Below are 26,459 nucleotides of genomic sequence, written 5' to 3'. Positions count from 1 at the left end.
TTTTGGTATTATTACCGAATTATCCTTTATTGTCTCTGTACCACAAATTTAGCAGTTTGAAGTGGCATCCATTTGTTAGCTTACAGTACTGTAAGTCACAAAGAGTTGGACATGACTGAGCTTACGTGTGTGTGCAGGCGTGCACACACACATACTCTGTCGGTCAGAAGTCCAGGCTGCTTTCTCTGTTTGGTGTCTCATAGGCTGAAAGCCAGCCATCGCTTTACTGTGTCCTCATCTGGGAGCTCCCCAGATGACTTAGGGAAGAATCTGCTAACAAGCCCATTCAGGTGGTTGGAAGAATTCAGTTCCTGGGGGTTATGGGGCTGAGGTCCCTGGTTTTTGCCAATTGTTATTTAGGGATCACTCTCGGCTTCTGCCATGTGGTCTGCCCATCTTCATAGCCTGCAGCAGAGTCTTCTCCGTGTTAAATCCCTCACCCTCCAAATCTCTGACTTCCTCTGGCTCTGACCTCTGGACCTGCCTTTAAAGGGCTGATGTGGAGGTCTCTCTAGCTCTGTCTGCTCCTCCAATGACTGTTTCATCATCCCAGATGGAAACTATGTACTCACTAAGCCGAATCCCCTCACTCCCAGCCCCCTAGTCCCTGGCTGCCTCTGTTGTACTCTCTGGACACCTCATATAAGTGGACTTATGCAGTATTTATCCTTTTTTTTCTGATTTATTTCACTTAGTGTAATGTTTTCAAGGCTCATTCACACTGTAGCATGTATGCCACTGTGTGTGTATCTCACGCTCTGTTTGTCCATTCATCAGCTGATGGGCATTTGGGTTATTGGGGTTGTTTCAGGTCTCTTTTATCTTAGGGTGAACTGATGTGGGTCCTTAATACACCTCAAAGTGCTTTTACTAGATTAGTACCTAGACTAACGGGGAGAATGTGTGTGAATAGCAAGGGCCCAGAATCTTGGAGCCAGCCTAGGATTCCTGCTACCACACACCCTCTAGAAAGATGGCACTACTCCTGGTTGCAGGTACCATCTTGCCCTCTTTCATGTCCTTAGTGTATAAATTGTCCAGAAGAGTTCTGGAAATGGCATTTCATTTCAGAGCCTGTCTTTGCAGCTTGGCATTTCTCTGCTCACGACTCCAGTGAAATGAAGAATGCGTAATAATCCCCTTCTCAGCCTCCATGAAAACACTCTGACATCTTGTCCCTAATATTACAAGTTTCTTGGGGGTATATGAGTGAGAAACCCATTAAGAAGACCAATGAAAGTGAGGAAGAGAATTTCTGTTTACCATTTGTGATTTGTGAGTGTAGCAGGATGTACAAAATGCATTCTCTCTGGACTATCTCTTGGAAAGAGCTTAGAGCACTTAATAAGCAAACAACAGCACACACTGTTTCAGATAATGCCCTGGGAATGCAACAGGACTTGAATTTGTCCAAGTAAGAGAATTTAGGGCTGTAGCTGCCATGATTAAAATTACTCTCATGTTCTGGCCTGTATGCAAATCTCCTTGATTCAGTGTGGTCTTTTGGAAATTGGACATCGGCTCCTGAAAAGCTGGTGCTCCCTAGAAGTTGGGAGACCTGGGAAATGGAAACCAGTAAAATGTGCTGGAAATCTCAGATTAAATAGGAACTGAGCATCTCAAGAATATGGCTGTAGAGTCAGCAGAAGTGGTGTTTAAAAATGTTCAACTGCCATTTAGCTTGGAGACGTCCATGTCCTTTGGAAAGGGGTGGAGTGTGTGTGTGTGTGTGTGTGTGTGTGTGTGTGTGTGTGTGTGTGTGTTCGGAAGGAGCTCTTAGTAGCTCAGTTTGCTGTGAACTAGTTGGATTTTCCGACGATTCCAGGACTTGATTCCTCAATTTAGACTCTACCCGCTTGGTTGTGTGTACCCCTGGCGGAATAGATCGCAGCTGCCCTGTTGTGGAAGATGAACGTGAGATTCGGATGAGAACTAGAAGGGGGTTAAAGAGGCCACTGTAGGGAACTGCCTGGGCCACGGGAAGAGGAAGCCCCGCAGGTGCCGCCTGGGCTGGTCTCGCTGGCAGGACTGAACGCCTCTTCTCTCTCCCAGGCGACCGCCATGTCCGTGGACTGCGTGGGGCAGCATGCAGTGCTCTCCGGGTAAGTGAGCTGGCGGAGTTCGCCTGCCGTGGTTTCCGGGAGTGAGTTGCAAATCCAGAGGCTTCTGGGAAATTGGACAGCGCTTCTTTATTGCAAGGATTACAGGCACTGGGTTTAGTTCCGCTCTCCTAGTGACCTCAGCGGTCCTCACTGGGACTATTTGCATGTCTGCCCTAACAGGTGAGCGATAAAATTGCTCTGAGATGTTAGTTCGTTACTGGCAGTGTGGTCTTGAAATCGCCATTTTCTGTTTAATGAGCGGACTCTTTGAAAGGATGCTGTCTGGTACAATCTAACAGGTAGTTGGTTCCTAGGTTTGAGAGGATCTGGGTTCCATTGATTATGAGCTCCCGATGTTTATTCAGTTGGCCTCCTTGGACTTCAGTTTGCTCATAAAGAAATCGGATTTCCTCATGAAGAAATTGAATTACGTAATCTCTGTAGTCTCTTCTGGCTCAAAATTATGATTTTGGCAAGTGAAGTCCATCCCTGCGTTTGCTAATCACCCTAACATTGTACCGGTATGATAGCATTTAATGGTCAGGGTCCCCCTTTCCCTTTCATGTTGCTCTAGATTGCTGCCTCTCAGATTCAGCTGTATTTTCATTAATTTGTGGTTTGTGGACCCATTTATAAAATGAAGTTGTGTTCTATTCATTAATTTTGAAGTCATGTTTTAATTTACTTTTAAATAAGACCATTGCAAACATTAAGTAACTCAAAAGGACGTATCATGGAAAGTAAGTTTCCCTTTTCCTTTTCCTTCTGATCCCCTCTCTCCAGATACCACTTTCTTGTACCACACTGAATGCATAGATGAGGAAAATTTGCTACGTCCTTTTCTCCCCTCCCTCCCTCACTTTAAAAAAAAAGGAACTTTATTGAGCTATAATTCACATACCCGTACAGTTCACCGATTTCAATGTACAATTTAGTGGTTTTGGTGTATATTATTAATTTCTGAATCAGTTATTTTAAATTTTTTATTTTTATATTTTATTTTTATTTTTTATAAAAAAATTTATTTTTTATTTTTTGGCTGTGCCATGGAGTATGTGGGATCTTAGTTTCCTGACCAGGGATTGAACCTGCACCCTCAGCTTTGGAAGCACAGAGTCTTAACCACTGGACCAGAGAAGTTGCTCCTAATCAGTTTTTAAACCTTTTTTTTTTTTTTTTTTAATGAAGGAAATGCCTATACATGTTTAAAAGGTCAAGTAGCATTATAAAGCTTGTATTGTCAGCAGAATTCCACCTCACCCTTTCCCCACCCTAATCTCTCTCCCAGAGGCAACCACTTGAGACTTTTTTTAATTTGAAAAATAATTTATTTGACACTGCATTGATAATATATGAATGTCTGTTTCAACCTAATTTTTAAAATAGCCAAAGATTCGAATAGACATTTCATGAAAGAAAAAGTATCAATGGCCAACATAAAAGATGATGAATGTCTCTGGTCACTGGGAGTAATGAGATACCACTGAACATCCACTGGAATGTCTGAGATTTGAAAGTCTGAAAACGTTAAATGCTGGCAAGCCCATCGATGAAGGTGGAGTGTTAATGTCCCCTACTATTATTGTATTACTGTGTATCTCTCCTTTTATGTCTGTTAAATTTCCTTTATGTATTTAGGCGCTCCTGTATTCAGTGCATATGTACTTAACAGTTGTTACACCTTCTTGTTGGGTTGGTCCCTTTACCACTGTATAATGTCCTCTGTCCACTTGAGACTTTTTAGCTATTGTTTTTTTTGGATTGCCTCCAGTTTTCCAAGTGGTATACTACATATTGGGGAAGGAGATGGCAACCCACTCTAGTATTCTTGCCTGGAGAATTCCATGGGCAGAGGAGCCTGGCAAGTTACAGTCCGTGGGATCGCAAAGAGTTGGACTTAATTAAGTGACTAATACGCACACACTGCATATACTGCTGCATCTTGGTTTATCTATCATAAATATTCAAGCTGACTTCTTACAATAGAAGATGAGTATTGAGCACCTTTATTTGGTCTGTGAGTCCCTTATAGAAACACCTGGCTTTCCCCCTCCTGCCAATATAGTCATATAACCATTGTGTTGAATCATATTCAGGGTTCTTTTTCTCAGTGTTATTGGCAAGAGGTCCTGTGTTATTTTGATTCTGGACTCTGTATGTGACCTATTTCTTACCTTTGGAGAAATCTTATCTTTATCCCTAGTGTTACCTTTACCTCTTATGTGTGTGAAATTTTCACCATGACTGATTGGGTATGTCTTTTTTCATTCATTTTGCTGGGCACTTTGAGGGACCCACCTCCCGTTTCTGACATTGTTACCTGCTTTATCTAAACAAAACGAAAAATAATATATACTTGGCATTATGTAGCCATTTTAACTGGAGAAGGAAATGGAAACCCACTCCAGTGTTCTTACCTGGAAAACCCCATGGACAGAGGAGCCTTGTGGGTTACAGTTCAAAGGGTAGCAAGGAGTTGGACATGACTGACAACTGAGCACAGCACAGCAGCCATATTAACAGCCCATAAGATACTTGCAGGTGCCCTGGAATAACTGTATCTTAAACGTTAGGCTTCTCAGTATTGACTGCTGTGGATACTGTCCTTCGTAGCATTCTAGGAGAAAACGGGATCATGTAACAGGACATCATGCAGATGTTTCTGTTTTGGTGTGTTCTTAGACATGTATGCGTCCATACTGGTTTTCAACATGATCTTAAAGTTCACCATTTCATTTTCTTATATTGAGCTTTGAAATATGTGTAGTAAGGGATAGCCTTAAGTGTCCAGCTCGAATAAATTTACAAATATATGCACTCATGTGATCAACAGAGTAAAATACAGAATAATTTTTAGTAACATGGAGGGCCCTTTCAGTCTGGAAATCTGTGTCTTTTAGTTTGGAGGAAATTTCCTGCATTCTGTCTTTGATAATTTTCCCCATTCTTTCTGGAGCTCCTCTTAGGGCTTGTTGGATATCCTGAATGGATTCTCTTCTGATCTTTTGGTCTTTTTATTCTGCATTTTGAGAGTGTATTTGTTTATTTTTTTGGCCACACCATACAGCATGTGAGATCTTAGTTCCCCAACCAGGGATTTGAACCCCTGTCCCTTGTGTGGGAAGTGCAGAGTCTTAACCACTGGACCACAAGCAAAGTCCTGCATTCTTGGAGTTTTTGTCAACTTTAACTTCCAACCCTTCTATCAGATTTTAAAATTTCAACGGTTATTTTATTTTATTTTTTTTTCTTTATCCCAATATTTTAATAACACACAAAATGAAAAACTGAAATATATTTAGAGCCATTTAGTGCTTGCATTAATAACAATTTTTCTTTAAGTTACAAAACCAATAGTTCGTTCTAATTTACAGTTTGCTTATACTTTCTGCCAAGTCACACAAGAACAATGTATTTTTGAAAATCTATTGACATGAACTTATATCCAATGTTGTAGCCTTTCATGCAGTCTTCATACATCACCACATTTAGAAAATGAACTTCATATGCTTGATTCCATAAGTTTTGAAGAAAACCATGATAATGAGTGCCCACAATCCCAGAATAAAACCCCCAGGAGGATGCCAATCCTTCAGCTTTGGTTTCTGGTGTATTATCTGAGCGACAGGAAGTTGTTCAGCGTATTTCAGAGGTTCCATTAGTTCCTCAACCATCTGGTCTTTCTTATAGCTGATGGTATAAAAGAGGAAAGCGCAGAGTAAGAATAAAATCTCCCCAAATGAAGTAAGTAAAGTAAGTAAAGTCGCTCAGTCGTGTCCGACTCTTTGCGACCCCATGGACTGTAGCCTATCAGGCTCCTCCATCCATGGGATTTTCCAGGCAAGAGTGCTGGAGTGGATTGCCATTTCCTTCTCCAGTCAACGGTTATTTTAATTTCTCAGAGCTCCTGTTCTCTGTTCTTTGGCTTGTCTTCTTCTGTGTCTCTGAGGCTGATGAGTGTCGGCTTCCTTCTTTCCTCTGTGCTGCCCGCTTCCTTTCTTTACCCTTTTCGTTGTTTTGGTCTCTGTCTTTCCAGTTTCCTGCCGTGACTGATGCTCATGGGCTCTGTGTTAATACTAGAGAGTAAGTGCAGTCTCTGGTTACATGTGTGATGGTGGAGCTCACTGTAGTGAGAAAGCAGTTGGATACCTGGCCCTTTTGTTGGAGTGTTCCAAGGTGTCTGGAAGTTCTCGGTTCACATACTGTTGAAGCCTAGCTTGAAGGGCTTTGAGCATTCCCTTGCTAGCATGTGAGAAGAGCACAGTTGTGCGATAGTTTGGGCATTCTTTGGCATTGCCCTTCTTTGGGATTGGAATGAAAACTGACCTTTTCTAGTCCTTTGGCCACTGCTGAGTTTTCTAAATTTGCTGGCATATTGAGTGCAGCACTTTCACAGCATCATCTTTCAGGATCTTAAATAGCTCAGCTGGACATCATCTTCAGGGCTTTGGTTTCGTTTTTTGTTTGTTTGCTTTTGTTCTTTCCTGGGCTGGTCATTTCCCCTGAGAAGAATCCTGCTGACACCATCACTGGAGACTGAAAGCCACATGTGGTGAGTGCTGTACTGGGGAGGAGGCCCGAGGGTCCCACCCCCCGCTTCCTGCCCTGTTCTGGGCGCAGCACCTCCCGCCCACCCCTACCACCCCAGCCCCGGCTCCTCCGAAGTAGTTTCGCTCCCCCTCCAGCCCCTGCCAGCCTGGATTCTACAGTGTGAATCACCTCACCCTGCAGGCCCTAGGATGCTGGCTGCCTTTCCTCTAGATCAGTTACCATTTTTCTGCCTGCTTTCCATCTTTCCTCTCATTTTCTGTGTTTTTGTGGATTTCTCTCTTTTATATTTTCACCTTTATTCTAGTGGATCTTCAGTGGGGGAATGAAGGCAACCAGTGTGTTCAGTCAGGCATGTTTATCCGGAGGTACCCACCTTCTGCTAGTCTGCATTTCCCCGTGCTGTCTCTGGGTTCTCCTGTTGATACCCGCGTCATTTGTATAGTGTCAGGCCTTCGCCCTGTTTTCATTCTAATGAGAAGATGCTGGCCGTACGATCAAGTGATTCCTTAGGAAGAGGTTCTAGGCCTTTGTTCTGCACCAGCTTTCTCAGAAGCCCCACAGACTCTCTGAATTTGTGTTTTAACCTGTGCTTTCCTTGTCTCTTAACCTATCCCTCCTAGGGCTTCTGCTAGAGTTCAATCTGCCACTTTTATTTTTCAATTCCTGTCTCTTCTGAGCAGGGATGATTCATCTTTGTCTTCGTTGTCTCGCTCACCTGTCGTCACTGATACCCTGGGCACTCAGAGCACTCCCCAGCAAAGAGCTGCTGATGGCTGCTGAGAGGTTGGCCCACCCACCAAGGATTTTTTCCCTTAGAAGAAAAATAGGTGAACAAATTTCCCCATTTTCAGATCCTTCTTTTTGATTGGCACTGTGAACATTATTGGCACTTAATATGATTATTGTTTCCATCATCATTATGTTTTGGTCCCTCCTCCCCCTTCCAATAGTGTGGATTTGGTTCCTGTCACCAGGTCATCAACTTGCATGGGAATCTGAGGTTTTCTACAGAACGTTTGGCTAAGTGATAGTGATGTGTTTGGTTTTACCCACACTTACTGAATGCAAAGCACTGCCTACCGACGAGGGAATATAGAAATACTCAAGACGTGGTCCATACCCCGAAACGTTCAGCTGCTGTGGGACAGGAGCCTTTACAAGAGCAGTTCTGCTATGGAGATAGGTGCTGTAGTCGAAATGCAGACTGTGTAGTGGGGGTCTTGTGGAATCAGCTGTGATCCTAGCTGGGGGAATAGGAAAGCCTGAGGCGCTGAATCTGGTGGAGGGGTCAGGATTCGGGGGATACAGGAGGGAGGGCCATCTCTACAGACAGACCTTGCAGGGGTACAGCAGCCACGAGCTGCTCTGGTCACTTGTATGCCTTTCAGAGTCAGTAAACATCATGTGCATCTGGGGATGGTTTTTTTGAGTACTGTATGTCATTCCAAATGTGCTTTTCTATCTTCATGCCAATGGTGTTCTGTTGTTAAAGTGTTGATGTTGTTTTCCTAGCCGCCGATTCCTATACATCGTCAGTCTAGATGCCCCCTTTGAAGGTCACCGGAAGATCTCACGCCAGAGCAAGTGGGACATTGGAGCTGTGCAGTGGAATCCTCATGACAGCTTCGCGCACTATTTTGCAGCCTCGGTGAGCTCATGTAACGAGTACTGGAAAAGTCTTTTAAATGTGAGATCTGGGCTGGTAGGTCTGTGTTCTATGTAGAGAAGAGAATGTAATTCACCTTTCTCAAACGGGAAAGAGGTGTGCATGCTTCTTAAAGGAAGATGGAAGCAAATTACAGACTTAAGTTATATATGAAAAGAATCCAGGGGCCCATCAATATTTCTAAGGATTGAATCCAGTCTGTTTATGATAAGAACCCGTTTTCATTTCAGGAGTATAACTAGCCAGGGACTCAGAAAGACCTTCTAAGGAGGGACCTGGTGAGCTGGTCTGAGGGGGATTGTTGTTGCTTTCAGAGTGATCAGAAGATTCCAGGCACCTTTCCACTCAAAGGAAGGGATCCTTTTCTTGACTAGGATTCGTTAGATTTGTTTAACCCCGTGAAATTTTATGTACCTATTTATATATGAATTCTTCCAGGGAAAAGATGCATACAAATTATTAGATTTTCCAAGGGATTCCAGACTCAAAAAAGACCTGGGCTTAGATCATTTCTAGTATCCCTGGCCAGAATTTTTATCAGGATTTGTCCTCCTAGGACGATAAGAGATCTAAACCTCTGGCTCCCTTTGCACTGGGCAGCGAGGGCAGTGTTTGAAGGAGTCCTCATCCTCCAGGGAATGTGACCATTCGCTGTGCCGTCTGGGTCTGTTCTTATCAGGAATGACAGTCTGTGAGAGGAAAGCATCTTACAAAAGAAAGAAGAGCAGTGTTGTCAGCTTTAGAAGGAACAAAAAGCGGCTCTTCCCTGTCGCTTCCAAAATAGAATCTGCCTTTAACAAGGGACGGCGACTAGATTGGCAGTGGTTCCCAGGACTGTTGAAGGGTCAGGCTGGGTCCTTCTTCGTGGCGGGGTCTGTCCTGGGCTTTGCAGGAAACCAGCAGCACCCCGGCCCCTCCCCGACTAGATCTCAGCAGCATCCCCCTACCCCCATCGCGACAACCACAAATGTCTCTGGACATTGTCAGGTGTCCCCTGGGAAGCAAAATCTCTCCTGATTGGGAACCACAGGTTTAGGCTGAACCCTTAGTGCTCGACCCAAGTAGACTGACACTCTTGCGTTTAGGGGCAAGACAGAGCCTTGTTGATTTTTTTCAGTCATTTAAAGTGAACAGTTCAGTGTCCTTTACTACATTCACTGTGTTATATAATCACCACCTCTGTCTCATTCCTAAACATTTCCATTGCTCCGCAGGAAGCCCCACTACAATTAAGCAGTTCCTCCCTCCACCCACAGCCCCTGGTGACCTCTCTGTGTTCTGTCTCTGGATTGAGCTCTTCTGGACATTTTATATAAATGCAGTCAAACGATCCATGACCTTGTGTGTCTGGCTTCTTTGTCCATGTTGTAGCATGTATCAGTACTTCTTTGCCTTTTTTATGGCTGAATAATATTCCTTGGTATGGATACATCACATGTTGTCGGCCTGTCCACCAGTGGACATTTGGTCTGGCTGTAAGGAGTAGTGCTGATAAGCACATGTGTGTGCCTGTACTCTTTTGAGTACCCATTTTCTCTTCTCTTGGGTATATTCCTAGGGGTGGTGGGAGGGCCACTTGGTAAGTCTGTGTTTACTTTTTGTGGAACCATCCATCTGTTACAGTGGCTGGATCGTTTGGCAGTCCCTTCAGCACTGCACAAGGATTCCAGCTTCTCCAGAGCCTCACCAAAATTTGTTATTTCCTGTTTTTGTTTTTGTAATTTAAAAATTCTAGTCCTCTGAGTAGGTGTCGTGGTTTTAGTTTGCATTTCCCCCATGACTAATGGCGCTGCACATGCTTTTGTGTGTTGGTTGGCCATTTTCATATCATGTTTTGGAGATTTGTCTGCTCAAGTCCTTTGCCTGTTTTTGAATTGGGTTATTTGTCTTTCTTTGCTATTTAGTTGTAGGACTGTAGACCTTTATCAGTGATCAGATCTGCAGGTATATTTTCCAGTTCTGTAGACTATCTTTTTAATTCCTTGATAATGTTGTTTGTGACATTTCATTTTGATGAAGTTCAGGTTCACTCTTTTTTTTCTTTTTCTTTCCTTCATTGGTCTTGGTTGGAAGGCAGTTACAGGAGAAAGCACTTTGGAGTTAGGAAATCTGAGGTCAGGTCCCAGTTTTAATGCTCACTGTTTTTTCTTGAGCATCTAGTGTGCAGCGTGATAAGAAAAAGCAGAGGGTAGGTTTCTTAAAGTTCCTGTTCCATAAACTGGCCCCAGTAGACCCTGGAAATGGCAGGGAATGTTATTATAAGATCAGGAAGACCTTTCTTTTCACTCCTGTTCCTACTGGAAGCATTCTGAATTCTAACCTTTTGACAAGACCGTTACCTGTTTAGAATTGGAAACTGGCATTTCTGGGTAAAAACCTCAGAGCTCTGTACAAGTGTCTCTGAGCTAAAATGAAAACCAGTCTTCAGAAGTGATTAGATTACCAATAGTAGTTAGTGTATTAGTAATCTTGATCTACTCTCAGTATGTTTCATGAACTCATGATATTTGGGGAGCATTTGCTGGCCTGTTGTTTTTTAAGTGAAATGTAGTTTGATGGAAGCTTTTTCTTTTCTTCCTTTTTCTTATTGTAGTTGCGGTTCCTTCTGGCCCATTTGCCCTGTGTCTTTCTGCTTAACCTTAAAGAAGTTCACGTGTCAAGGAGTCTTGTATGGTTTTGCCTTCCGGGACACCCTTTTCGGTGGTGGTTCTGTTTTCTTTCTTATGCAGGCGTTTTTTCAGAGTGTGGTAGGTGGCCTCCCGGCGTTTGACGACGGGAAGGATGAGCCGAGAACCTGGAGTTTGACAGCGACTGGGGAGATGGGTGTGTGGTCTTCAGAGCAGGGGGTGGTTCCTCTGACAGTGGAGGAGGGCTCCATGACCCATAGCTCTCGTGCTCAGGAGCGTATCTGTAGCTTCAGTTCAGCAGTGACGTTTAAGATGGCGTTCCCCTTGTTTCTTTCCAGAGCAACCAAAGGGTCGACCTTTATAAGTGGAAAGATGGCAGTGGGGAGGTTGGCACGACCTTACAAGGCCACACGCGCGTCATCAGGTAGGCACCGCCCTCCGCTGCTCCGGGCCTCTTTCGTTTGGTCCCATCTCGGGGGAATGAAGCAAAGACACCATCCCCCTCCGGGCTTGACCCTCTGGGTTTGCGTTGACCCTGGGTGTCTGCTGGGTCCTTAGCAGTCCTGAAGTGACGGCTTTCATGGCGAGGAACAGCTGGGATTTGGGAACTCGCATCCCTGTAGCTGTTAACCCCGATCCCAGGAGAAACCTAGATGGGCACAGCCTGCTCCAGAGTGGAGGGCAGTGCTCCTTTGCCGCAGGAGGAGATGCAGCTACGCCTGAGGAGCTCCCCAGGGCTCACGGTCAGCGGTGCCCGGGCGCGTGAGACCTCGGGGCCCAGCTCTCAGCTCTGTGCCCAGCCGCGTGGGCACCTCGGGGGCTCCCGCCTCACAGTCCGTTACCCAGGTGTGCAGTTTCTTCTCCCTGAGGGCCTTCCAGCTGGCTCCTGGGACGTCCCTTGGGTCACTGTCTCTGGATGGGGACATTTTTGTTGTGGGAAGCAGCAGCAGGAAGCGGTGAAGGTGGCAAGGGAGGTGGTGGGGAAGGCCGGACGCCAGGCTGTGTTAACTGTGTGTAGTAAGTGCCTTTTGAGGAGGGACGACGTTGGTAGGGAGCGCCAGAGGCTTCTTGCCCTCCGTGGAAGCTGCGTGGCGACATGGTACTTTGCCACTGCTTTGAAGATGTGGGGTTTACTCAGGGTCTCTGTGGTTAAGTCTGACTTAAAAGGCAGTAAGTCAGAAATTCTATGCTTTTCCCCCCCTTTGTTTTGTCTTTCGGGCACACACGTGTGTCTGTGCATTTGTGTGTGTGCGTGTTTTAAGTTGAAGTGCTCCGTTTCTCTTGGGGGAGCAGGGGGGAACCAGGGAAGGACCTGAAGGTTCCCTTCAGAGCTCAGTTAAGTCTTCTTTCCCAAGGGACTTGGGAGATACCCAGCCTAAATACCCAGATACCCAGCCTAAACCATGTTCAGGGGCCCCTTCAGGGTGACTTTTCGAAGCCACCAGAGGTGAAATCTGGTCGTGCTCTGGAACGTCACTCAGTGCTTTCTCGTCATTGCTGTCTTCTTTCCTCCTTGTGTTTCCAGTGACTTGGACTGGGCAGTGTTTGAGCCTGATCTCCTGGTTACCAGCTCAGTGGACACCTACATCTACATTTGGGATATCAAGTAAGAACAGTGAAAGGGCATAAGCACTCAGCTGCTACGGGACCTTGGCCCCCTCGCTGCAGACCCTGAGACAGGGAGGCCCTGCAGGAGCCTTATTTAGGAGGGGACAGAACTGCTAGTGGGGGGCGGGGGGAGACTGGCTCAGGAAGGTGAGCGAGAGGGCGCGTCATCCTCCTGGGCACTGCAGTGAACCGGTGGAGCCTCCGGGGGACACTGGGTTCCAGCGCCCCACTCTCTCCCCGGAGGTGACCCACCTGGGGCCGAGGAAGCGGGCTGCCGTCTGCTCTCGGTCCCTGGATGAAGGCTGTCCACAGGAGCCTGGTTCCCTGGCAGTTCAGGCCCATCACAGAGGTTTGCAAAACGGGCTCCAGCAGCCCGGGAAAGTCCGGTTGGCAAAGAAACCCAGGTTCTGGCAACGGGAACGCGGGTGACGGTGGGGGCATTTCGCTGGGCACACACATAGGTCTGCAGTGGGCAGTGCCCTCAGACAGCTGCTCAGCTCTTGGTGCTGCTCCACCGCCCCCGGAAAGGGGGCCGAGAGCCAGCGTGTAGGCCAGCTCCCCATGGAGCTAAGCGTGGAGGAGTGCCCAGTCTCGGAGTCTGAGTTCTTAGTACACGGCTGTTCCCCTTTCTCTTTGCAGAGTAGGTTCCCTTCCCTGTAACCCCTAGCTAGGGGCTGCGTGGCCTGGGGGGTTCCCGGGACAGGACACCCTCTCCCCCACCACTGTCCCAAATGACAGTGATTTTGTGACACTTTACACTGAGAGGTGAACTGTAGGCAGAGGACAGGCCAGGTGTGGAGGTTTGCTAGAGCAGACAGTCCAGCGGAAGGGATTCTCAGGGAGTAAAGGTGTGCACAGGTGACTTCACCAGTGTCCCGTGCAGGTCCGCACCTCTGAGGTGATGGGTCTGAAGGCAGCGCCAGAGGAGGGAGAGGGAGCAGAAAATCCAGGGGAAGTGGACCAAGAGGGGCTCTTAGCAAACAAGCAGTCCCCCGGGAGCTCTGGGGCAAGGATCCCTCGTTTATATGAAATGGTTGTTTTCATAATTTAAAAATGGAAAGACACTGAACTGATTTGCCTTCTCAATAAGCCAGGGCTGCAGCTGTGCCTTGTCTGGTCCTCCCAGCCCTGCGCGGCTGCCCACTGACCATTTGCAGTGAACCATGGACCATTTGAGTCTCCCGCTGTATCCAGGAATAGTTTTTTTTTTTTTTTTAAACTGTAGTAAAAAACCACAAAACGAAATTTACTATCTTAATCGTTTTTAACTGTGCAGATTGGTTGTGTCAAGTATATTCATATTGTTGTGCAATGAAGCTCCAGAAGTTTTTCATCCTACAAAGCTGAAACTCTGTACCCATTAAACACCCCCCCCCCCGCCCCCCCAGTTCCTGCTGCTTTCAGCCCCTGGCAGCTGTACTTGCTGTGAATTTGACTATTCCAGGTACCATGTGTAAGTGGAATCACACAGTGTCCATCCTTTTGTGACTGACTCATTTCACTTAATATAATGTTCTCAAGGTGCAGCGTAGCATGTGGCAGGATCTTCCTTGGTTTTCCTTCATCCCTTTGGTGTAGCATGTGGGATCTTAATTCCCTGACCAGGGATCAAACCCACGCCCCCTGCATCGGAAGGCAAGAGTCTCAACCACCGGACCGTTGGAGAAGCCCCCCTTTCCTTCCTTTTTAAGGCCTGGTGACAATCCATTGTCTCTATAGACCGTCATTGGCTTATGTGTTCCCTTGGCAGTGGACCCTTGAGTGGCTTCCACCTCTGGGCTGTTGGGGACATCCAGAGTAGTTTTTCACGGCATCCTGGCTGTGCTGTTGGAAGGTTCTTGCGTCTCTACAACTGTCCCCTTGTTCCTTAGGAGGAATGACCCAGGAAGGGGCCTTTTGGCTCCCTGCATGTTCACTTCAGTCACTCAGGCCGTGCTATTGAATACTATAATTTGTGCTCTGTGGAGACAGCTATATGATTTGAAGTTCAGATTCTGCCTCAGTTGAAGAGGTTGAGAAGGGGGACAGGATTTTCTTTACACCACTTATTAAGGTTCGCAGTGAAGCCCCAGCACCCGCTGAAAGGCAACTGAAGAAATGCAAGCAGAGGGAGAGAGGCCCCAGGTGGGTGGTGGCGGGCGGATGGGCGTTTGACTTCTGGCTCTCGTGTTTCAGAGACACACGGAAGCCCACTGTCGCGCTGTCTGCTGTAGGTGAGTGACTGCCCACCTCCCTCCCCGGTGGCCTTCATTCCCCTCCTCCCACCGCCCCACTTGCACCGACCCGTCTCCCTCCTCCCCGTGCCCTGCATCCCATGCTCTGTCCAAGCTGCCTTGACCCTGCTGCTCTCTACTAGAGCCGGGACTATAGAATGTGGTCAGGAACTTATGTCAGAGTTCAAGGGCAGGCGCCACATTGCTTTTCAAACTTTTTATCGTGGGAACTTTCAAAACTTGTGAAGCAAGAAGAGAATGAATTGCTTGTGTTTGTCATCCAGCTGGAACAGCTGTCAGTGCACAGACAGCCTTTGGTCGTCTTTCACCTCTACCCCCTCCCCTTTGGGATTACTTTTGAAGCAAATCCCAGGTGTCATGTCATGTCATCAACAAATATTTCAGTAAGTGTTTTTTACAACAGGAAAGTGAAAGTGAAGTCGCTCAGTCGTGTCCGACTCTTTGCGACCCCGTGGACTGTAGCCCACCAGGCTCCTCTGTCCATGGGATTCTCCAGGCAAGAATCCTGGAGTGGGTTGCCATTTCTTTCTCCAGGGGATCTTCCGGACCCAGGGATCGAACCCAGGTCTCCTGCATTGCAGGCAGACGCTTTACCCTCTGACCTACCAGGGAAGCCAACAACAGGGGGCCCCTTTAAAAAACACATAACCACAATACCGTTAGCACACCTAAAAATATTAACAGTAGTTCTTTAATATCCTCAAATATTTAAGCATATGCAAATTTTCTCAGTAGTTTCCGTAGATGTTATTTGGTCTTTTTGTTCTCCTTTTACAAAATTTTTGAATCAGAATCCAAATAAAGCTGGTGTTGGTAAAGTGGTTGATATATTTCTCATCTCTCTCAGTTGGTAGGTTTCTTCTCCCTTCCCTTTGTTTGGTTGGTTTTCCTTTCCTGCAGTTTCTTTATTGAGGAAAACAGGTAGTTTGTCCTGCAGTTTCCGCACAGTGCTGATTGTGTCCCGACAGGATCATTTAATATGGACACCCTGAAACTTGGAAGTTGCCTTCTCATCTGCCTGTTTCCATCACCTTTTTGGAGCTGACTGCTCTTGCATTTCTGCACTGGGCTTGTTACAGAAGATTCTCACCACTTCCTGAGGGTTGAACTTGGGCATAGAAATGTTTTACCTTTCCCCCTACGATGAAGCCCAGTTATCAGGATTCTAATTTGATGTCCTTGATCAAAACAGATCATGTTATCTGTCTCTTAAATCCTCCTTATTTTGAATCTTCTTGGGTCATTTCAGTTTACATTTGATGTTTACTCCAAAATGATTGCATGATTCTTTTTTTCCCCTGCATCCCCCCTCATCATTTGAAGGCATTAAACATCACAAATGGATTAAGCAGTTGGTTGGTTTGCTCTGTGAGGTTAGGGACCATGTTGTTCAGGGCTGCAGACCAGGGTCAACCTAAGTGCCTGCTCTGAGGAGATGCTCTGTGAGGGTTTGTTCCATAGATGTAGGACTCAAGCGCCTGTGCCTCTGTGCTTAACAGTTTAATTGATCTGGCCCCTGCCCCCATGCACATACTTCTGATCTGTGGCATATAATGACCCACAGATGTGGTCGCAGAGGGCATCCAGCTGAAAGAGAGTACCAGGGGTCTGTGAATGTTCAGTCACTTATCCCTGAATTCTCTAGTTCTCCTGACGGGTTCCTAACTTAATTGGATTGTAGAGGATCTCTGAAAAGGAAGGTTATTCCAATTGCTCTCTTTTCTAAGTGCTTCTTAAGAAGCAGAGGTAGGAGATGTCTTTCCTTTTTGTACCTCAGTGAGGCTTCTCAGTGGTGGCAGAGCTGCCCTGGGGAGAAAGAAGTGAACGCGGAGCTTGTGGACCTTTACTAAAGGCACTCTGGCTAACATTCCCTGAGAGGTGGAGCCGGAGGCTGCTGTTCCCCAGAGTCTGTGGTCCTGATCTCTCTGTGAGTGAATTGTTTCTACCACGGGGCAGAGAGTCAGTCAGAGCACGTCTGTGTGTCCTCCGGAGCCATCTCTGATTCTGAGAACTCTGGGGCTTTCATTTGATCTTGATGTCATGATCCTACAGGTTGAATTAGGAGGTTCCCAGAATCCTTTGGGAGGCTTCATGTTCTGATAGACCACCTACTGGGAAAGGTATATTTTCTTGAAACTTGTTTTTATTTTTTTTTCTTCCTTTTAAAAATTTTTCTTACTTTCTTTTCTTCCAGTTTTATTGAGATATAGTTGACACACAGAAGTGTATAAATTTAAGATATCGAGCATAATGATTTGACTTACCAAATAATGATCACAATAAATTTAATGAACATTCATTGTCTCATATAGGCACAACATTAAAAGAATAGAAAAAAATTTTTTTTCCTTGTGTCTTCGAACTCTTCAGTAACTCTCACATAGAAATGGAGCCGTCTTTTCTTACACTTCCTCCTCTAGCTTTCTTGCAAAGAAACTGGGTCTCTTGAGTAATACACTACCTTCCTCCAACTTCAGGGGTGTCCACCATTCATTCTTAGGTGACATAAGGTGCCCTGTGTCTCGGGGGAAAAACACAACAAACAGAGAAGCAAACCAGCAAATACTCTCACCAAAGCCAAGCAAGGCTAAAGTCTGGGCCTTGCTCTGTTTCCGGTTGGGTACCAAGCCCTTGCTTTCTCTCTCATCCTTTCCAGATTCTTGGGTCAGGTTGCCCTCTAAAGCCCTGGATCCACTGTGGTATCAAGTAATAAACACCCACCCGAGGAGAGAGGGTGTCAAAGCAGAAATGTCATGTGTTGCCTGAGCAACAGCAAGAAGAGGTGGAGAGCCATCATGTTCTGGTCTAGCGTAATTACCGTGACTCTTGAAGAGCCAGCCAGCAGTGCTGCCGTGCCCCAGTTTTCCACCTGTCTCAGCCCCTTCTGGCATCTTCCAGCACCAGCCCCTCACTGAAGGAGCTCTTTTGCCATTATTGCTCCCTGCGTGCATTGGCAGAGGACTGAGTTCCTGTCCCCACGCGGGGCCACGTGTACTTGCTGATGGTGAGACAGGAGAACTGGTGGGGAGCACGTAACTTTCCTGAGGGCAGAATTAGGTAAACTGGGGCTCATTCTTCAGCTGAGCTTGAGCTGGAGGCTGTGTTCTTCCAAGACTGCCCCTTCTCCCCAAACAAAAACAGAGTGGGAAGGTGCAGGCTTTGATCTGAGGCTCTTGTGATCGCAAGCTTGGCGTTGGAGAGGATGAAGGGTGGGTTGTGTGATGAGTCAGTTACCGTCCAGCAGAGCTGGGCTGAACCGCTTAAGCAGCTACATTTCCTGGGCTTCCCTGGTGGCTCAGTGGTAAGGAATCTGCCTGCCAACCCAGGAGACACAGGTTTGATCCCTGGTCTGGGAAGATTCTGTATGTCATGGAGCAAGTAAGCCTTTGCATTGCAACTATTGAGCCTGTGCGCTCCGGCCCAGGAGCCACAACTTCCGGGCCCCTGTAGCCCCTGTACTACAACTCCTGGAGCCTGGGCGTCCCAGCGCCTCTACTGTGCAGTAAGGGAAGCCACTGCCGGGAGACGCCCGCGTGGCAACGGAGACCCAAGCTTGTGCTGCTGCTGCTGCTGCGTCGCTTCAGTTGTGTCCGACTCTGCGTGACCCCATAGACGGCAGCCCACCAGGCTCCCTGGGATCCTCCAGGCAAGAACACTGGAGTGGTTTGCCATTTCCTTCTCCAGTGCATGAAAGTCAAAAGTGAAAGTGAAGTCGCTCAGTCGTGTCCGACTCAGCGACCCCATGGACTGCAGCCCACCAGGCTCCTCCGTCCATGGGATTTTCCAGGCAAGAGTACTGGAGTGGGTCACTATTGCCTTGTCCGAAGCTTGTGCTAAGTCGCTTCAATTGTGTCTGACTCTCTTCGACCCTATGGACCATAAACCTCCAGGCTCTTCTGTCCGTGGGATTCTCCAGGCAAGAAAATTGGAATGGCTTGCCATTTCCTCCTCCAGGGGATCTTCCTGACCCAGGGATTGAATCCACATCTCTGAGGTCTCCTGCATTGGGAGGTGGGTTCTTTACCACTAGCGACACCTGGGAAGCCCCCAGCATAGCCAAAAAAATAAAAATAAAAATTTAAAGTGAATATATATAAGTAAGTGGAAAAAAAGGAACTACATTTCCCTATTGATTCTACTCAGAGGTAGCCTGAAGTTTTTTTTTTTTTCCCCTCATGAGATTATTTCCTCAATTAGGTGACTCTGATCCTGTTCCCATGTGTCAATTCATTTATTTTTTTGGCTTCATTTTCTCTCTCACTGTGGAGCTGATGCAGTCAGAGAAGCTTGAAGAGTTCTGTTCTTATTCATCCGGAACTCATTATCCAGCTCCCCTGGATAAGCTCCACTCTGTTCCGAAGGCGTTGAGGGCAACAGCTTTCTTCCCCTGATTTTGCTTTGCAGCGGGTGCCTCACAGGTCAAATGGAATAAGAAAAACGCTAATTGCCTTGCCACCAGTCATGACGGAGATGTACGGATATGGGACAAGCGGGTAAGTGATCTCTTTTTCCCCCAGGAGGGTATCCAGAGGATGTGAGCAGCAGGACTTGTCCAGGGTAGCTTGGGCAGCATAGTTAATTGCCGTGTTAAGAACCTAGTACAAAGTGACATTTGCTTCCCGACCAAACTGGTGTTGAAGAACATAGGGGAGTGAGGCATTATGATCACAGGTTAAGAAAATGAACTTGGCCTGACCTAAGCTACAGTCCCATTTTGCTACTTCCTGATTATATCAGGTGAACCACAAACTTCTCCAAGCCTCAGTTTCCTTGTCTTTGGAATAAAGGTGGTAATAGTGGTTGTATCACTGAGGAGGTCAAGCCTGGGGAACCAGACACCATTCTAGAATGGTCATCGGGCTTCTTATCCCTGCCCCAGATTGCAGAGGGAAAATCCATTGTTTTAGAACATACACCATCCAGAATCTGAATCACTGGGCCAGGTAATCAGTATGCCCAAATATTCTCAAAGTAATATTTGAATATAAAAAATTGTTTAAATAGAATTTTTGAATGATTTATAGTACATGCATATTTATTTGCCTTAGACTGTTTTCAGAACCATAGGCAAAATAAACAATGTGGTATTTAGCCATGAATCCAGGACCGGTTTTCCAAAACAGTAGCTATGTCCCTTATCTCGTAAACATGCACTGCTGAGCTGTTCCTTTATAGGCTTCTCTCTGGTCCACTCATAACCCTGACTTCCCTTGTTATCTATTTTGTTTTAAGAGATTTAGTTTTTTTTTTAGCTGTTGGGACTTCCCTGGCAGTCCAGTGGTTAAGACTCTGTGCTTCCACTGCAGGGGACACAGGTTTAGTCCCTGGTCAGGGAACTAAGATCCCACAGGCTACAGTGGTGTGGCCAAAAATTAAAAAAGAAGTCTCCCAGTCCTGTCAGCCTCAAAAGAGGGCCTGCAGGCCGTGTAATCTCCCTGCAGCAGCCCACAGCCCTGAGAGGCAGGAAAGGGGTGAAGCGCCCTGGGCATCTGTTGTCCTGGCAAGCCTGTCATGCTGGCGTCAGGGAGAGGGCCCCCCCGCAGATGTAAGGATGCAGAAGGCAGTCGATTTGCACGCGATCGGGTATGGAGGTTCAGTTTCCTGCTCTGTGAAATGGGAGGCTAGAGCTCCTGCCTTTGTGGGGAGGATCGACTGTCAGTTTTCCCGAAACTTGTTCTGCGGCTGTCCCAGCTGGGATGCTGGGCATCCTGTCTCAGCATTGCTTTTTGCTGCCCTGCTCCCTTCCCCTGCCGGCAGGGAATAAAGTCAGATCGTGGGAGAGGACAGGGGAGTGAAGCAGAGACGGGGAGGCTGCGAGGTTGGGTGCTAGGACTTGCTGGGGAGGTGGTGTGCTAGTCAAAGCCCTCGCCTTGGACGGCTCTTCAGTGACGAGGTGATTTTAGAAGGAGAAGGATGGTGCGTCTTCTTTATGTCACTTTTATATCTGTCTCTCTGCTTCAGTCTGCTAACAGCCATGCTTCACCCCTCTTCATTTCTTCAATTGGCAATTAGCTTTATTCATGTCTGTTGCTGATATAACATTTAAGGGGTTCCCTGGTGGCTCAGTGGTAAAGAATCTGCCTGTAATGCTGGAGATGCAGGTTCAATCCCTGGGTCAGGAAGATCCCCTGGAGGAGGAAATGGCAACCCACTCCAGGATTTTTGCCTGGGAAATCCCCTGGACAGAGGAGCCTGGCTACAGTCCGTGGGGTCGCAAAGAGTCAGATACGACTTAGCGACTGAACAACAACAAAACTAATATTTGAATATAAAAACTAGTTTAAATAAAATGTTTGATTAATTTGTAGTACATGCATATTTATTTGCCTTAGACTGTTTTCAGAACCATAGGCAAAATAAACAATGTGGTATTTAGCCATGAGTCCAGGACTGGTTTTCCAAAACAGTGGCTATGTTCCTTATCTTGTAAGATACTGCTGAGCTGTTCTTTTATAGGCTTCTTTCTGGTCCACTCATAAGCCTGACTTTCCTCAGCGAGTCTGTTACCTATTTTGTTTTAAGAGATTTAGCTTTTTTTTTTTTGTCTATTAATACTTAGGATTTCTGTTCATATGGATTGTAAAACTTGTTCGTTGTAATTTCACTTCTCTGGCACTTTTCTAGTATCAAAGCAGGACTGTTGGCAGCAAGCATCTCAGGCTTCAAAAAGTGCAGGATCAGTGGTGATGTTGGGTTTTCACTCAGACTCATGAATGCTTGGTAACACTGCTATTTCTTAGTGTTTATTATGCGCAGGCATTGTTCTAAGAACTTTATGTGTATTGATTCATTTTTCTTTATAAATAGCCTTTAAAATGGTTACAATTATTACCCCCATTCTGCAGCTGAGTGAATTAAGGCACAGTTTGTTGCCAAGATTTAAACTCAGGGAGGCTGGTTCTGGAGATTGTACTCTTAACCTTATAGACTATTGCTGATGACAGGAAATAATACAAAAGAGCACATAAAAACCATCTGTGTCCTATTGCCTAGAGTCACATGCTAACGTTTTGGTATTTTCCTTGTGCTCTTTTAAAGACACGGTTTATCATATCTTACACATAGTTATGCATACTTTTTTCATTTAACATTAAAATAAATTCACATTCTCTGTTATAATAAGCTTTTTCTAAGTATAACTTCAGTGGCTGCATGATGTTGTATCAGATAGCTGTACAATAATTGATTCTAACATTTGATTACTTCCCCCTTATCATTCATTATGTTCCTGGTTTCCTAGGTGTTCCACATAGCACAAGATGAACATCTTTTGTACCTAAAACTTTGTGTGAAATTAGAATAGTCCCTTAAGAAAGGAAAAATTTTAAGCATTTTGATGAAAATTGTCAAATTTCTTTTCCCTAGAAAAGATTATACTATTTCATATGTATACCAGAAGTGACAAATGCTGCCTCAGTATGTTGAATATTATTTCCAAGTATCTCCTAATTTGATTGCTTAAAAAATTTTTTAATGTTTTAATGTATATTTCTGAAGCTTCCTTCTGAATTTGTTTTGTATGTACTTGGTAATCATGTATTGTTTTCTTTCGTGATGTGTACGCATTCTCTTTGGGAGTCTTAGGGCTTGATCACTGTAAGCTTGGTGGTTTTCAGATAGAGTTTATTCTCTATGACAAGCTAGTGGTTACCACTGAGAGAGGGAAGGAGGGGAGGGGCAATTTAGGGGCAGGAATTAAGAGATGCAAACTGTTACGTATAAAGTAAGCTATAATACTGTGTTATTACAACATGGAAAATATAGTCAATATTTTATAATAGCTGAAAATGGACTATAATCTTTAAAAATTGTGCATCACTATATTGTATACCTGTAACTTGTATAAGTCAGTCAGTTCAGTCGCTCAGTCGTGTCCGACTCTTTGTGACCCCATGAATCGCAGCACGCCAGGCCTCCCTGTCCATCACCAACTCCCGGAGGTCACTCAGACTCACGTCCATCGAGTCGGTGATGCCATCCAGCCATCTCATCCTCTGTCATCCCCTTCTCCTCCTGCCCCCAATCCCTCCCAGCATCAGAGACTTTTCCAATGAGTCAACTCTTTGCATGAGGTGGCCAAAGTATTGAGCTTCAGCTTTAGCATCAGTCCTTCCAAAGAACACCCAAGGCTGATCTCCTTCAGAATGGACTGGTTGGATCTCCTTGCAGTCCAAGGGACTCTCAAGAATCTTCTCCAACACCACAGTTCAAAAGCATCAATTCTTCGTCGCTCAGCCTTCTTCACAGTCCAACTCACATCCATACATGACCACTGGAAAAACCATAGCCTTGACTAGATGGACCTTTGTTGGCAAAGTAATGTCTCTGCTTTTCAATATGCTGTCTAGGTTGGTCCTAACTTTCCTTCCAAGGAGTAAGCGTCTTTTAATTTCATGGCTGCAGTCACCATCTGCAGTGATTTTGGAGCCCCCCAGAATAAAGTCTGACACTGTTTCCACTGTTTCCCCATCTATTTCCCATGAAGTGATGGGACCAGATGCCATGATCTTCGTTTTCTGAATGTTGAGCTTTAAGCCAACTTTTTCGCTCTCCTCTTTCACTTTCATCAGGAGGCTTTTTAGCTCCTCTTCACATTCTGCCATAAGGGTGGTGTCATCTGCATATCTGAGGTTATTGTATAATATTGTACATCAACTATACTTCAGTTAAACAAAAAAGGTTGATGGTTTTACTGCAGGATTGGGGTGGATCTGTTTGTATGTCACAGTCCCACTCTGTGGGTGATTGTGAGAAGGGGAGCCGGAATCACAGACCGTGGTCCCAAAGAGGAGCCGCACCCACTGCCTTCTTTAAGGTGTGCCTGTGCCGGGAGCAGAAGATGGTTAGGCTCACAGGCTGGTGTTCTGAGCATGCGTGAGGGAGAGCTGGCGAAGTCTTGTTTTGTTTGTTTTAGACAAAACAAAATGGAGTTTCTTAAGAGCAGAGACGGCCTCTGAGAATTGTTTCTTTTGACTGTGCTGTGCTGCATGTGGGATCTTAGTTCCCTGACCAGGGTTTGAACCCCTCCTCCCTGCCGTGGCTGCGTGGAGCCCTAACCCTGGGCCAGCAGGGAGTTCCTCTGGGGGTATATTTGTATCCCCACCCAGCAGACTGGGATAGGCTGTGTCCAGCTCAGGCGGACACGCTGAGCTCTTTGTAAAGTGCCGCCTCTGGCTGATGGTCCTGTTGCAGAAACCCAGCACGGCTGTGGAGTATCTCGCGGCCCACCTCTCTAAGATCCACGGCCTGGACTGGCACCCGGACAGCGAGCACATCCTTGCTACCTCCAGTCAAGACAACTCCGTCAAGGTGAGCGGCGCTGCTGGGGCAGGGTGGGGAGCGTGTCTGGGGGCATCAGGGGGCCGCGAGCATTTCCTTCAGGAGGAAAGCTGCCGCTGGTTAGCCTGGCGCGTGTTTCAGGGGCACGTGTGTTTCCTGGGGAGCCGGGCAGGTTCACTGGGGATGGGGACCAGGGGAGTGGTGAAGTAGCACGTGTCTGACTTGGCGCCTGTGTTTGTTTGGTGGGTCTTCTTTCTGTTTGTGAAAGGAAGTCAGAGACAAACACATTTAGAAAGGACTAGAAGTTTACTCTGCAAAATGCGACCAGGAAGTCCCATTTCTGAAGGACTGGCTCATCAAAATAACACAACAGATACCCAAGTAAAGGAGAAAAACCCACACAGTCATTAAAGTCACCAAGTTGACCATTAGTCTGGGTGGAAAAACAGCAGTTTTCACACGTGATTATCATATCTGCAAAAGTTAGGATGTTTTTGGTCATCCGCATTGCACAAGTCAGGGACGGAGTTATTTCATTAGAGATTCTCTAACTCAGGGGGCCCCAGCCTCTGGGATCTAATGCCTGATGATTTGAGGTGGAGCCGATGTAATAATAATAAAGTGCGCAACAAATGTAATGCACTTGAATCATTCCAAAACCACCACCCCCAGGTCCACGGAAAAGTCGTCTTCTACGAAACTGGTCCCTGTTGCCGAAAAGGTTGGGGACGCTACTCTAACTTGCAGGAAATGCTCAAGGATTTACGTTATGTCAATAAGCCTGTTATTCTCAGTTTCTCTCAGAGTGCAGTGTTTCTTGCTTGTTCTCTGGCTTTGGAATGTGATCTGCACCCTTGTTTGAAAGGATGCAGGGCATGGAGTTTCTCCTTGTGGTCAGGTCTCTGCCTGGAAGGACAAAGATTTGACCGCAGATGTTTGCTTAGCAATTTTGTGATTGGCTTCACCAATGTAATTCTTCACTTTACACAGGCATGTACAGCTTTTTGGTATGGTTAGCAAAGCTAGAATCATACACTCAGCCTTAAAAGTTAACTTCCGTCTGGAGGTTTCTAAATCCCCTAGACTTGTAATTTACATTTATGTGCCCAGAGTAGTTTTTCTCTTTGTTTGTTCTGGCCTTAAGTTTTTGTCCCCATAACCTGATCGGCTTGTTTCCCAAGTTCAGGAGCCAGAAACCATCCTCCTCTTTCTTTGAGGTCTCCAAATTTGTCAGTATTCACTGACAGCTTTATTACCCCTGAGGCTGGGATGCCAGGGGTAATAAAGCAGATAACAGGCCACTTTCCACATGTGAAACACAGTCCTTGTTCCTTACTAGTTGGCTTGTTGTTCAGTCACTCAGTTGTGTCCGACTGACTCTTTGGGACCCATGGACTACAGGACACCAGGCTTCCCTGTCCTTCACTATCTCCTGGAGTTTGCTCAAACTCAAGTCCGTTGAGTCAGCGATGGTATCCAGCCATCTCATCCTCTGTCACCCCCTTCTCCTCCTGCCCTCAATCTCATCCCAGCATCAGGGTCTTTACCAATGAGTCGACTCTTTGCATCAGATGGCCAAAGTATTGGAGCTTCAGCTTCAGCATCAGTCCTTGCAGTGAATATTCAGGGTTGATTTCCTTTAGGATGGACTGGTTGGATCTCCGTGCAGTACAAGGGACTCTCAAGAGTCTTCTCCAGCACCACAATTCAAAAGCATCAATTCTTTGGTGCTCAGCTTTCTTTATAGTCCTACTCTCACATCAACACATAACTACTAGAAAAACCATAGCTTTGATTGTAGAGACTTTTGTGATGTTTCTGCTTTTTAATACACTGTCTTAGATTTATCGTAGCTTCCTTCCAAGGAGCAAGCATATTTTAATTTCATGACTGCAGTCACTGTCCACAGTGATTTCTCAGGGAAATAATCTGTCACTGTTTCAAAGCTTCCCCCTTCTATTTGCCTTTAGCTTAGGAATTAAATGAGATTTTTGGCATAGTTATTTTATTTTTTCCATATATCCTGGTAGAAAGACAGTTTTTACTGAATGTGTATAAATAACATAATTATAAAAAAGTGAAACAATTTAGAAGTGCTTGTAATAATAATCACTGTTTTTAGTATTTTGTTGTTAAGGCTGAATGCATGCCATTTTTTTCCTACATAATCATTTACTTAGTTTACCTGACAGTTTATTAGTTTCTAATTTATATGAATTTTTATTGTTTTTTTTTGTTGTACATTCTAAGGAGTCTACTGGAACAAGATACCATTGAATGAGTTTCACTTCACTTTGTAGATTGTAAACAGTAAAACTGTTGAATTGAGGGTTAGAGCTAGGCCAAAAAGGAAAAAAGGGGGTTGGAGAGGATGGGATTAGAACGGGATGGT

At 45.8% G+C, this 26,459-nt stretch overlaps 1 protein-coding gene across 10 annotated transcripts in view; it reads left to right on the top strand.

Annotated features, from left to right (window-relative positions):
* Positions 1-26,459, top strand: part of WDR59 (WD repeat domain 59) — an 83,109-nt gene that overhangs the window by 12,682 nt on the left and 43,968 nt on the right. For 8 of the 10 annotated variants that reach the window (XM_060398254.1, XM_004014905.6, XM_012189548.5 and 5 more), the window contains exons 2-8: positions 2,053-2,102; positions 8,166-8,301; positions 11,285-11,370; positions 12,472-12,552; positions 14,730-14,767; positions 19,193-19,281; positions 23,981-24,097. In XM_060398254.1, the coding sequence (XP_060254237.1) occupies positions 2,053-2,102; positions 8,166-8,301; positions 11,285-11,370; positions 12,472-12,552; positions 14,730-14,767; positions 19,193-19,281; positions 23,981-24,097 (597 nt within the window). Of the gene's footprint in view, positions 1-2,046; positions 2,103-8,165; positions 8,302-11,284; positions 11,371-12,471; positions 12,553-14,729; positions 14,768-19,192; positions 19,282-23,980; positions 24,098-26,459 lie in introns of those variants that run through there. The other 2 variants (XM_060398252.1, XM_042230721.2) reach the window with 2 other exon arrangements.

Source organism: Ovis aries, chromosome 14 (genome assembly GCF_016772045.2).
Source record: "Ovis aries strain OAR_USU_Benz2616 breed Rambouillet chromosome 14, ARS-UI_Ramb_v3.0, whole genome shotgun sequence".
NCBI classification, from domain to species: Eukaryota; Metazoa; Chordata; class Mammalia; order Artiodactyla; family Bovidae; genus Ovis; species Ovis aries.
The sequence above is the reverse complement of the archived record's forward strand: the minus strand, read 5'-3'. Positions and strand labels throughout refer to the sequence as shown.